The sequence below is a fragment of the Hylobates moloch genome, unplaced genomic scaffold (assembly GCF_009828535.3).
Source record: "Hylobates moloch isolate HMO894 unplaced genomic scaffold, HMol_V3 SCAFFOLD_3, whole genome shotgun sequence".
In the NCBI taxonomy this organism is placed as follows: Eukaryota; Metazoa; Chordata; class Mammalia; order Primates; family Hylobatidae; genus Hylobates; species Hylobates moloch.
Genome location: NW_026652278.1, coordinates 64,564,159 through 64,576,687, shown reverse-complemented (window position 1 = coordinate 64,576,687; position 12,529 = coordinate 64,564,159). Strand labels below are relative to the sequence as shown.

The 12,529-nt window shown below is 51.1% G+C and overlaps 1 protein-coding gene across 5 annotated transcripts in view; it reads right to left on the bottom strand.

Moving 5' to 3' along the window:
- HK1 (hexokinase 1) overlaps window positions 1-12,529 on the bottom strand; it is a 127,963-nt gene that overhangs the window by 57,361 nt on the left and 58,073 nt on the right. For 4 of the 5 annotated variants that reach the window (XM_058436307.1, XM_058436308.1, XM_058436309.1 and 1 more), the window contains one exon: window positions 1,611-1,773. In XM_058436307.1, coding sequence (XP_058292290.1) covers window positions 1,611-1,773 — 163 coding nt within the window. The remainder of the gene's footprint in view (window positions 1-1,610; window positions 1,774-12,529) is intronic. The other variant, XM_058436310.1, reaches the window with a different exon arrangement.

The window sequence follows — 12,529 nt, the reverse complement described above, 5'->3', positions numbered from 1 at the left end:
CCGGTATCCTTCTGAGCTCTCCCAAGCAAAGCCAAAGCAGGTGCTCTCCTGGGCGCTGCCCATACCCCCTCCCCTCCCCCCTCCTTCCTCTTCTCTCAGCTGGAAGCAGTCAGAGCCATGCCTCTGCTACAGAGCTCCCCTCATCCTGGAAAGGTTCTACAGCTCCTGGCTGTTGGTGACATCCATGCCTGGGAAAAAGCAAGAGTGAACTATATATAAAGTTCTTTCTTCTCCAGCCAGAGACAAAAGAGCATACCCAGGGGAGACCACAGTCTATTCACTCTGATGGCCAGAATCTCTTCAGTAGTTCTTAAAACACTAGAAGCAGGTGCTAGTAATCAACACCTAAACAAAAGGGTGGAGGTGGAGTAGGCTTACATCAGAGATGTACATGCTAATATGTGAGCATGAAGTAGACTCCACCCATGGCCACAGTGAACAGCACACGGCCTCTTTATCAGCATCCAAATCTCATTCAGGATGACTGCAGGCAGACAGCAGAGGTCTTTTCCTGCTGCAACCAGTCTACTCCCACTTGCCCATCTTTCAAGAACATCAGCTGCAATAGCTGCAGTTTCCTGGCGTCCATTTTGCAGGCTGCATACAAGATGCCCCAAATCACTCCTTTAAATAAGAGCCTTGAGAGCGGGGAAGAAATCGCAGGGGTGTGTGAAGGCTGTACTCACTGGTCCTGTACTCACAACCCCAAGGGAAACCTGACTTCCTCCTGCTCTCCCTCCCTCTGCTGCCTAGAGCAGGTGAGCCCCACCCTAGAGCACAGAACACAGCTAACAGAGGATTCCTGTGAGGGCGCCACGCTGGAGCAAGCACAGCATTCACCTCCGCAAACTAGTAACTGCGGGTCCGCCAGGAAGAACAGCTTCCACTGAGCAGGCCAGACTGTGACCTCCCAGTCTCCACTCAGCCAGGTGCAGGGGCTGATGCCACTCCTCTGGGGAGGAGAAACAGACAATCCTCGGGGGCCCTCTCCCAATGCCCCACTGCAGAGTATGAGCCACAGGATGCAGAGTGAAAGGATACAATTTTTCTTTCAATTCCACCTCCCCTCTGCATTTCTTTGTTTTGGGGGCTGCCTCAATTCTGCATCTGTGAAAGCTGTCCAAAGTGGGTCTGGAATCTCTGCCTCTAAGTCTGAGACCCACCTGTCCATTAGGATTGCTATTATCTGGGGTAAGAAGAGAGGGAAGCTTTGATTCCCTGATGGAGAGATTTCCCTAAAATGAACCCTTCATTTGTTCTGGAGTTCTTCATGTTCTGAAGACATAAGAGCAACCCACACAGCATCTGCGAGACCCATAAACACTACACTTTCTAAAGTATCACAAGCCACTAGAGAGTAAAGTCAATGACAGCAGGTCAGCCTTGCCCAACCATGGTATCCCCACCTCCTGGCATAAGGTAGATACTCAGTAGACACATATTGGATGGATGGATCGATGGATGGATCAGCGGATGGATGGATGGATGGGAGAGCAGACTGATGGAATGGTGAATGAATGAATGAGCAAATGTATGAACAAATGAAGTTAGAAGGAAGATTTCACAGAACATTTAGCCCTCAGGGTTCAATCTCTGGGTGAGAGACTTACCAGAGCCATCAGGAATTGACCTTACGAATGTTGGCAACATCTTGACTATGGCTGTTGGATTAAAATCCCGGGAGAGGCCATTCTTCATCTCCTTCCTGAAGCGAGTCATGATATCTATGAGAGTTTCATCGGAGAGCCGCATGGCATAGAGATACTTGTCAATCTGGAGGGAGATGAGAAGGAAGGAGAGTGAGGTCGAGGGGGAGGACAGGGCAAGGTGAGGCACCCACCCGCCGAGATAGCCAGCTCCCACAGGCACAGGAACACACACGCTGGCACATCACATGGCGGAAGGTCATTCAACTGCTGTCAACCATGTCACCCAGAACAGGCTTGCAAATGCTCTGAGCCCTAGTTCCTGGCCTGTAAAATGAACCCGATATCTCTAAGATCCTTTCCAACCCTCAAATATGACATGGAAGCTGCCCTTCAACCTCCAAGTACTTGATGGAGGCAGTTTTCCTCCAGTATCAGGAACACCTCAAGCCTCCTTCTCTCTGTGAGAATTGGCTGGCTCACTCTCACTGGGATGGGAATGACAGAGAGGCTACGAACAAGGGCTCTGGAGCCAGCCAACTGGGTTCAATCCTAGCCTCAGAGCTTAACAGCTGTGTGAATTTCAGTTTCCTCAACTGAAAAACTGAGATGATAGATAGGACCTAACATATAGGACAAGTTCAAATGAGACAGAAGCACTTAGAACATAGTAAGTGCTCAATAAGCATCAGCTATTATTATTAACATGAGACAGTAGTACTGGCAGGTGTCCATGGGCAAGACTTCTAGAAAGGCAGAAATGGCGGCCAAAGGGCTAGGACCCTTCTGAGAACACAGGGTGGCAGGCCAGAGCACAGAAACCTTAAACCCAGCCTCAATGTATGGAGACAGCCCCTGGGCTCCCATACCCATGTGCTGGGCCCGTGTGCCAGGCCATGGGCCCTGTACCTCTGAGTCAAGCTACTCCCACCCTTCACCAGGCCTGACCCAACCTGCTCCTCTTCCTGGGTTTCCCTTTCTCCTCAAGCTGCCGAGGCTCCTAACCTTAGGCACCCTGGGTTGTCACTGGCTATCACTAATTGTTCGTCCTTCATGGTATCTTCGCATTTATTCTCCCAAAAAAGTATTCACTGGGCACCAGCTAGGTGCCTAGAATTGGGCTAGACACCTGTCCTGATGGCACTATCCCTGTGGAGTCCACCGAGAAAGGTTCTTCTGTTTCACCATCCACTCTTTCTGCTGCTCTATGTGCCTGGATTGCTGATGATCATCCACTGTAACAGTTTATCTTCGATCTCTTCCTTCCAATCCATCTTCTACACCACTGCAGCATCAGCCTCTTAAAATGCAACCCTAATCAAGTCATGCCTCTGCCCAAAGCCTTGCAATGCCTCCCCACTGCCAAGGCACCTACCCTCTGCAGGTGTGGCTCTGTGCTCTCTGAACTCCAGCCAAACCACCTCTACCATTCCTAGTAGGTGCTCCAGGCTCTCCTCCTGCTGTCACCTCTACCTGAAATACCCTTCCTTTTCTTCCCAGCTCACCTAACCTTCAAGGTTCAAATAAACTGTCACTTCCTCCTGAAGATGTCCAAGTCCTTCAGGCTGGATATCACCCCTCCTTCAGCACTGACCCCTCCCTAGACAGGGTCTGGCCTGGATCCCAGCTTTCCATGCGTGTCACCTTGACCTCCCCAGTGCCTCACATGGAGCCTTGCACACAGAAGGCTCCAAGTGGATAGAGAGAGAGATTTACGGCCCCGCAAGGCTGAAAAGACCTTAACACTGGTGTTTTTGTGTTTGCTTGTTTGTTTTGGGTTTTTTTTGTTTTGGTTTTTTTTTTTCATAGTCTCCCTCTGTCACCCAGGCTGGAATGCAGTGGCACAATCTTGGCTCACTGCAACCTCCACCTCCCAGGTTCAAGCAATTCTCCTGCCTCAGCCTCCTGAGTGGCTGGGATTACAGGAATGCGCCACCATGCCCTGCTAATTTTTGTATTTTTAGTAGAGACAGGGTTTCACCATGTTGGCCAGGCTGGTCTAAAACTCCTGACCTCAAGTGATCCACCCACCTAGGCCTCCCAAAGTGTCTGCCAACACTCTCTATGCCCAAGGATGATCCTTGCCCCCACTCCTAACCACTAGCCCTACCACCCTTTTCCCTTTACAATAAAGCAGCTCAAAGAAGGGCAATCAGGAACCACCAAGAGCCAGAATAGAAATTGCCAGAAGAGGCCAGGCATGGTGGCTGACACCTGTAATCCCAGAACTTTGCAGGGCCAAGGCAGGAGGTTCATTTGAGCCCAGGAGTTCCAGACTAGCCTGGGCAACAACCCTGTCTCTACAAAAAATAAAAATTAGCCCAGCATGGTGATGCACACCTATAGTCTCAGCTACTCGGGAGGCTGAGGCAAGAGGATCGCTTGGGCCCAAGAGGTTGAGGCTGCATTGAGCCATGATTGAACCACTGTACTCCAGCCTAAGTGACAGAGTGAGACTGTCTCTAAAAAAAAAAAAAAAAATTAACAGTTGGCCAGGAGCAGTGGACCACACCGGTAATCCCAACACTTTGGGAGGCTAAGGAAGGCAGATTGCTTGGGGCCAGGAGTTCAAGAGCAGCCTGAGAAACACGGCAAAACCTCGTCTCTAAAAAAATACAAAAATTAGCCAGGCATGGTGATACGCCCCTGTAGTCCCAGTTACTCAGGAGACTGAGGCGGGAGGATTGCCTGAGCTGGGGAAGCAGAGGTTGCAGGGTGCTATGATCGTGCCACTGCACCCTAGCCTGGGTGACAGAGTGAGATCCAGTCTCAAAAAAAAAAAAAAAAAAAAAAAGATGCATATATATATATATCTTTTTTTTTTTTTTAAGGAAAAAAAATTGCCAAAAACATGGCCCTGGGAGGAGAGACAAGCCATGCCCTACTCTGGGTGGTGGCACTCATCGGCAGCCCTTGCCGTCACAGTGCCCTGGGTCTGTGGGGAGAGACAGCCATGTTGCAAGCATGGGAGAGAAAGCTTCCTGGAGAGGCGAAGTTGGAGAGCACGCCCAGGCACAAGCAAGGGCATATATGAAGTCTGAAGGGGACGGAGGGTGGTTTTGTGATGAACAAGCAGACGGTGTGCCTGGAAAGACTGCCCAGAGCTCAACCACACAGGGCCTGATGAGCCACATAAACAAATACAAGCGGGATCCCACAGCACAGCGAGCCTTGAGACGGCTTTACTGATTACAACCATGATGAGAGTTGTGTGTCTGCTGCGTGGAGAATGGAGGAGCAAGCGCAAGATCATACAATAAAAACCACACTGCTAGCTGGCACAGTGGCTCATGCCTGTAATCCTGGCACTTTGGGAGGCCAAGGCAGGAGGATTGCTCAGGCCCAAAAGTTCAAGACCAGCCTGAGCAACATAGTGATATCGCACCTCTAAAATATTTTTTAATTTTAATTTTAAGGCTGGGAGCAATGGCTCATGCCTGTAACCCCAGAACTTTGAGAGGCCGAGGCGAGTGGATTACTTGAGGTCAGGAGTTCAAGACCAGCCTGGCCAACATGGTAAATAAAACCCGGTCTCTACTAAAAATACAAAAATTAGCTGGGCATGGTGGTGCATGCCTGTAATCCCAGCTACTCAGGAGACTGAGATAGGAGAATCGCTTGAATCCAGGAGGTAGAGGAGATTGCAGTGAGCCAAGATTGCGCCATTGCACCCCAGCCTGGGCAATGCAGCAAGACTCCATCTCAAAAAAAATTTTTTTAATTTCAGTTTTAAAAAAGGCACACTGCTACTCCAGCATTTTAGACATGCCCCAACGACCACACTCCTCACACATCATGATTATCCTTTTACGGAGCTGTCCATCTCCTGTGATACTGAGTTCCCTAGGGAAAGAAAACATATTGATAGACCTTTGGAACTCACCCAGTTGCTTGACACAAAGGAGGAATTCAAACAATGCTGGATCCTGGAATAATACTATATAATTCTCTTGTGGTTTACAGTATATCAATATATCAAGATCCAGTATGTCATTTAAACTTCAAAACTGTCTGGGAGATGTTCTTAATCCCCATTTTACAGACACAGAAACTGAGGGTCCAAGAAGCTAAGTGATTAGTTCAAAGCACACAGCTGGGGGAGTGAGGTTTTATACCTGCAAGTCTAAGGCTCCTCCATACGATCATCCTTGCCCCTTAAGAAAGGCCGGTCCCCTGCTCTGCAGAAGGCAGATCCGAGTAGAGCTGTTGGGGTTTTCCCGCTGGACAGGAGAAGCTTCTAGAAAAGGCAGCTCTCCGTAACTCCACAGCTATCCTGCCTTCTAAGTCAAGGTGCAGCTCAGCACACAGACATTGATCCAAAAACCCCAATGTTTCAGGACAACCAAGCTAACCCAAATAAAGCTTAGAAGCTCAAATCAAAAAGCAGGCTGCAGACACAGAGGATGGCCTGGTCCTCAAGCTGGTATGGAGGGAGGGTTTTCCTCCTTTTGTTCAGGTTCATGAGTCATCATGAGGTACAACCCCTCTCAGAAGAGACATGAATACTGGGGCCAAAACGGGGGTTCAATTCAGGCAAGGCTGGAACTGAAACTGGGGCCTCCTGGATTTTACATAAATGAGGACAATGAAAGGAAGCCCTTTCTTTCTACTGGTCCTCGGGAGATCAGAAGGGGCCACTGAACCAGCAAAGACCCTAGGCCTGGGGCTGGGCTGCCAGGGGAGAAGTCAGCTCCCTGGTACCTACCACACTGCCCAGCCAGGCAGGCACCTGGTGCAGGACTCAGCAGACATGCCCCTCTGGACTGTGGGCCTTTAAGTGGCCCGGAGGCATTGGAGAAAAGCACATGTCGAGAGACATCTGCAGAAAACTTCGAGGAGCCCAGAGAACCCAGCACCTCACTGAGCAAAACGCATCTTCCTCGTTCAGACCAGCCCCGCCCGGCACTCCACTGGACCACGCTTATCTCCCTGGGAAAGAGGCTGGGAATGGGCAGTGGGTAGAAGGAGAGAGGGAGGAAGAAAGGGCACTGGAGCAATCTCTCCTGCCCATTTGCTCCAGATCTCTGCCAGAAACCCAGGAAGAAAGGATGACTCTTGGTCTTTGGGGATTTGGCCAAAGTCTGTGGCCTTTCAACTTTTCTATTTCTGCCCTCCTCTCCACAGCATCTCCAGATCTTTACTCTCCTCCTTCCTTTTCCCCTCTTCCCTCTCTCTCTACACACACACTCTCACACACACTCACACTCTCACACACTCACACACATACACACACAAGTACTCACACACACACACACACTCTCACACACTCACATCTCCATAATCCTGTCCCCTTCTCTTAGGTGCTGCCTCCAAATCACCGCTGCTTTACTGCTCCAGGAAAACATCGGTGCCCGAAGAATCCTTCCCCACCCTCCATTTGGGAGATGGAGAGGACACCGCACAGCACCACTTTCAGCTGCTTCCACTGTAAGCCTCGGTCTGTGGACCATCTATCAGAAGACAGAGGTTCCCAGGAGTCATGACAGAAACCCAGGCCCTCAAATGCTCACTCTCAAACACAGTGCCTGAGACGAACATGTGGGACTCTGGTCAGGCTGGGATGGAAATGGGAAGGCGCCCGGTCCCAGACACCAGACATCAGACACCGAGCTGGGTCCCTCAGACTCTTGCCTGAGAACCCGCATCCAGCCTCCAGGGCCTCTGTCCACCACTGCCCAGAGGGAAGAGCCCTTCCTATGAGGGTAGCCAGACTGGCTGCACAGGGCGGGGGCTCTTGCTCAAACACTTTCCAGACACTTGTCCTGGATTCTCCTTCTTGTGGACCAAGGGGGCCTTGAAGCTCTCAGTGGCTCCCAAAGTTGGACCCCCACAGAGCAGGAAGACATGTCATCAGCAGAAAACACACAGCCTCGCCAAGCTTCCCTGGCTCAGAGCCCTCCAGCCAAGGAAAGAACTCAACGGCCTAGCACCGCAATCAACTCACAAACATTTCTGTGCCCGACCCCAGCCCCACCTCCTGCTCCCAACAGAACATGCACAAAACACAAACTCAAGATTGGACATGCCCAAGTGAACAGGCCAGTCACAGCAGGAGGCACTAGTAACCACTGGTAACCATCCCAGCCATTTTCACCCCACCCCGTGGAAGGGGGCACAGCCATGGAAAATTTCACTCCCTCTCTCATCCACCCTCCCGTGAGGATCGAGAATGCTGCAGAACAGCAGGCGTGACTGAAGCTGCTGGCGCAGGCCTTTAAAATGAACTTTCCAAGCGAGGCGCTCCACTTACAAAAGGAAATTGTGACGTGCACCCTGAAGGGTTAAGAAAGATGTTAGCTTAGGGGAGGACAGAGATTTCAACATCAGAATTCACTTCCCTTTGCTAAGGACACTGACTCAAAGAGAATGGGTCCTGGGTGCTTATTAACATCGCGATTAGCAATGGCTCACATGTGCACTGGCCCTTCAGACACAGAACCTTCACATATATTATCCCATTTGAACTGTGTAGAAAGAAGTTAAATGAGCTTGTGGATGCCAAGTGCCAGGCAGGAAGCAGGTGCTTTAATGCTAGTTCCCTTTCTCCTGTCACTGCAGCCCAGTGAAGTAGGCAGGAAAGACATCATTATCTCCATTATCTAGGAGAGGAAACAGACCCATGATTCAAGCTAAGTTGAGGAGTTTATAAATGGCAGCTGGGTCTAGATTCCAGGGCTCGTAACCTCCCATTTGGGCTTCACCTTAAGCATTTCCATTTTCCTCACGTGGTGGAAAGAACACAGGGCTGTGGACAGAGAGCTGGGTTCAAATCCTATTTATTAGCTGTGTGACTTTGGACAAGTTACTTAATCTCTCTGAGTCTCACTTTTAAGATGGAGATAATACTCCACTTCAGAGGGTTATGGGGAGGATTTTAATGTGCAGAAACAAAGTAAGCATCAAGTGTCATTTCCCTCCCTCCCATCCCTAAGTGACATAATCATGTACCCCTAACTCCTTTCATCTCAATGCCTGAAAAATGCATCTACCGGCCAGGCGCGGTGGCTCACGCTTGTAATCCCAGCACTTTGGGAGGCCAAGGTGGGTGGATCACTTGAGAGGTCAGGAGTTCAAGACCAGCCTGGCCAACATGGTGAAACCCCAACTCTACTAAAAATACAAAAAAAATTAGCTGGGTGTGGTGGCAGATGCCTGTAATCCCAGCTACTCGGGAAGCTGAGGCAGGAGAATCACTTGAACCCAGGAGGCAGAGGTTGCAGTGAGCTGAGATTGCACCACTGCACTCCAGCCTGGGCAACAAGGTGAGACTCCATCTCAAAAAAGACAAAAAACAAAAAAAAGGCATCTACCACAAATGCTATTGACCCATCGGTAGAAAACTAAAGCTGGGAGGCAATATGCCTGAAAAAATGGCAAATGAAAGATTCTAACAAAACTACTCTGAAACATTTGCACTGTTTCATTGTGTTTTTTTAAAGAAGCAATAATAGGCCGGGAGCGGTGGCTCGTGCCTGTAATCCCAGCACTTTGGGAGGCCGAGGCAGGTGGATCACCTGAGATCGGGAGTTCAAGACCAGCCTGACCAACATGGAGAAACCCCGTCTCTACTAAAAATACAAAATTAGCTGGGCGTGGTGGCGCATGCCTGTAATCCAGGCTACTTGGGAGGGTGAGGCAGAAGAATCACTTGAACCCAGGAGGCGGAGGTTGCAGTGAGCCGAGATTGTGCCATTGCGCTCGAGGTTGCAGTGAGCCGAGATTGTGCCATTGCACTCCAGCCTGGGCAACAAGAGCGAAACTCCATCTCAAAAAAACAACAATAAAGAAGCAATAACAGTAATATATACTTACTGTAAAATATATTCCAACATCATAAAAATGCATAAAAGTAAAAATCATTAATTCTTCCCCCAGTCTCCCAGAGATATCACTGCTTTATGTACAAGGGCTTTAGAGCTCTATGTACTAGGACTATCTTCCTCCCTAAACAAGCACTCATACATACAGAGATGGATGGTTCTTTTTGTTTTACAAAAATGGAATTATATCATAAACACTTTTTTCTTTAAAAACCTACTTCCCGCTTCCTATTTCCTGCGGACACTCTCTAAGACTCAAACTAGCAGAGCCATACTAAAGACTTCCTCAGTACCCCTCCCGATCCGATGACAGGGCACAGTCGGGGCCATGTAGACATCTGCATTTGACTTCTGGCTCTGCCATCCTGTGGGCACCTCAGTCTTCCCATCTGTCACGTGGGTGTGCTCCTATGACTTTGACTTATAAAGGCCTCTCTACTTTGCACAGCGCTTTTACCTGTTGGTCCTTACAGCATCCTGTCTGCAGAAGCAGAGCAGGTACCATCACTTCCAACGCCCTGGGCAAGAATGAGAGGCCAGGAGGTTCCTCAACTGGCCAGGGCGACATACTTGCAGAGACTGGGGTGGACGGCAAGCTCCCTGATTCCTGGTGCTGTGCTCTATCCTCTCAGTCCAGGGAGAGCCAGGGCCAGGGGCTTCCTGGAGAGGGAGATGCGGTACTACAGGGGGCATCACCGCCACAGCTCCAGCCACCCCAGAACAGCATGGCTGCCCGGCCTTGCCGAAAGCACGCCACTCCAGTGTGACCTCCAGGAGGCCTCTTCTCCCCTCCAGCTGGGATCAGAGCCACAACAAGCTGTCCGATCTGCTCCTTCCCCTTTCACATAGTCTGGGAAGGAAGTTCAACAGCCATAGCAAGCTGAGAGCCTGGGCCCGCACCGTGGTCTGTGCCCGCCCAGCAGCCCCGGACTCCTCTTCCTGCCTGCACATGGCTTCTGCCGCTGCCCAGCCCCACCTCAGTAGTGCGGGTGGCAGCCGGGAACCTAGTTTCTGTCCTGCTCTCGGCAGCCGGTCTCTGAGCAGGGAGGGAAATGGCCACGAGGGGAGGCAGCCCTGATCTAGTGGGGTCCCTAAAGTAACCACTAACCCCCAGCACCCTGATGGTGGCTCATCACCTCAAAGGTCCTTCCTCGCAGAGCCCCGTCCAGTCTGCCTCCTGGGCCTCTCCGTCCCCAGCTCCTTCTTCCTCCCAAAGCTCACCTCCCAACTCACCTTCTCAGGAGCACATGCCATGATCCGCCCCACCCCACACCGTCCACTCCTCTCCTCAGCATCCCCTTGACCTTAGGTGTTCACTATGTAGGAGTCGATCTGCCTGGGAGACACTTCGTGGTGTGTGTCTTTCCTGGGCGTTGCAGGGACACATGCATGGTCCACACCGCCAGCTAGACCATGAGTGCCAGGGGTACAGGAGCCATGCCCTCTGGGTCCTTTGTGTGCCCAGGAGCCTTAGGAGGCACCACGTGGTGGCTCCTGGGCCAGGCTGGGTGGCTCCTGTGCTGGGCGGGAGGCCTCCGGTGACGACTAGCCTAGGGAGGTCTCAGAGGGTTTGCTGGCTCAGATAAGGCCCGGAGACTTCCCCGAATGGCCCAGCCCTTCTCCCCCGGCAGCAGCCTCTCACTTCAGGCTTTCTCTAAGGTACAGAGTTCCAGGCACTTCTAACCCCTGCCTTTCCCTCACCACTTCACCACTGCATGGCCGAGGCCCAGAGGGACAGAGGGACCTAAAGATAATCAGGATTCCCACTCCCTTATTCAAGCTGAGTCACCTGCAAGCTACCAGAGGAACTGTGTCTGGGATAATCAATTCCACTGGAGGGCTCCTCAGTGACAGGTCTGTGTGAGATCATCACCAAAGCCAAAACCATCCCTCAGGCACTCAAAAACCCCGTCCTGGGGACACAGCCTTGCCTGGTCTCTTCTTCCAAGTTCATACGTGTCTCTCAGCACGTGTAAACTGTTGGTTCTGTTTCAATGAACTCTGTTTACACACAACAAATCATGAGGAAAATGGGATCTCCATTGTTTTCTTTTTTGAGACAGAGTCTCACTCTGTCACCAGGCTGGAGTACAGTGGCGCAATCTCAGCTCACTGCAACCTCCACCTCCCGGGTTCAAGCGATTCTCCTGCCTCAACCTCCTGAGTAGCTGGGACTACAGGCGCACGCCACCACGTCCAGCTAATTTTTGTATTTTTAGTAGAGATGGGGTTTCACCATGTTGGCCAGGATGGTTTTGATCTCTTGACCTTGTGATCCGCCCGCCTCAGCCTCCCAAAGTGCTGGGATTACAGGCGTGAGCCACTGCGCCCAGCTGGGATCCCCATTCTTGATGAAGAAACTGAGGTTCTAGCAACGTGAATGTGGACAGGGCCCACGCTGGGTGCTTTAAGCTCCTCCTTCCAAATCTGCACAATGTGTAAGGTAGCTGTTATGAACCCCACATGAGGTAGGTGGAACCTAGGGCTGTGCAGTTAAGCCAAATGCCCCAGGCCCCCAGCAAGCAGAGTGGCACTCCAACTTCAGCTCCCCTTCCCTTGGCCCCCTCTTCCTAGGAGAACCTGAGTAGGCCCTGGAGGTTCTAAAAGGAGCATCCTGACTGGTAAGAGTGGCCAAGTCCTTGCCCAGAAAGAGAACAAGGCTGTCACACTGAACTAGCTAAAAATAAAGCAGGCCCCCATTCCCTCCGGGGAGAACAGAACAGCCCTGGAATGTGGCAGGGCAGGCACAACAGGCTTACTTCTCAGCCTCCTGGTGGATGGCTTAGCAAACAGCCAGCCTCCGGACCTCCAGTCTCACAATTCCCACTGTCCCAGCACCTCCTGACAACAGGGAGAAAAGGATCTGAGTGTAGACAAGTTTACTTTCACTGTGAGACAACCAAACCCCAACGCCGTGGCTTGGAGATACTGCAGAGGTGGGACTGGACTGAGCTAGAAATCGAAAGACCTCAGGCCTCGGCCAAGGGCACTGCCTCCCTCTATGACCTTGAGCAAGTCACTTCGATCTCTTGTGTATTTCCATCAGTAAAACAGCAATCATGA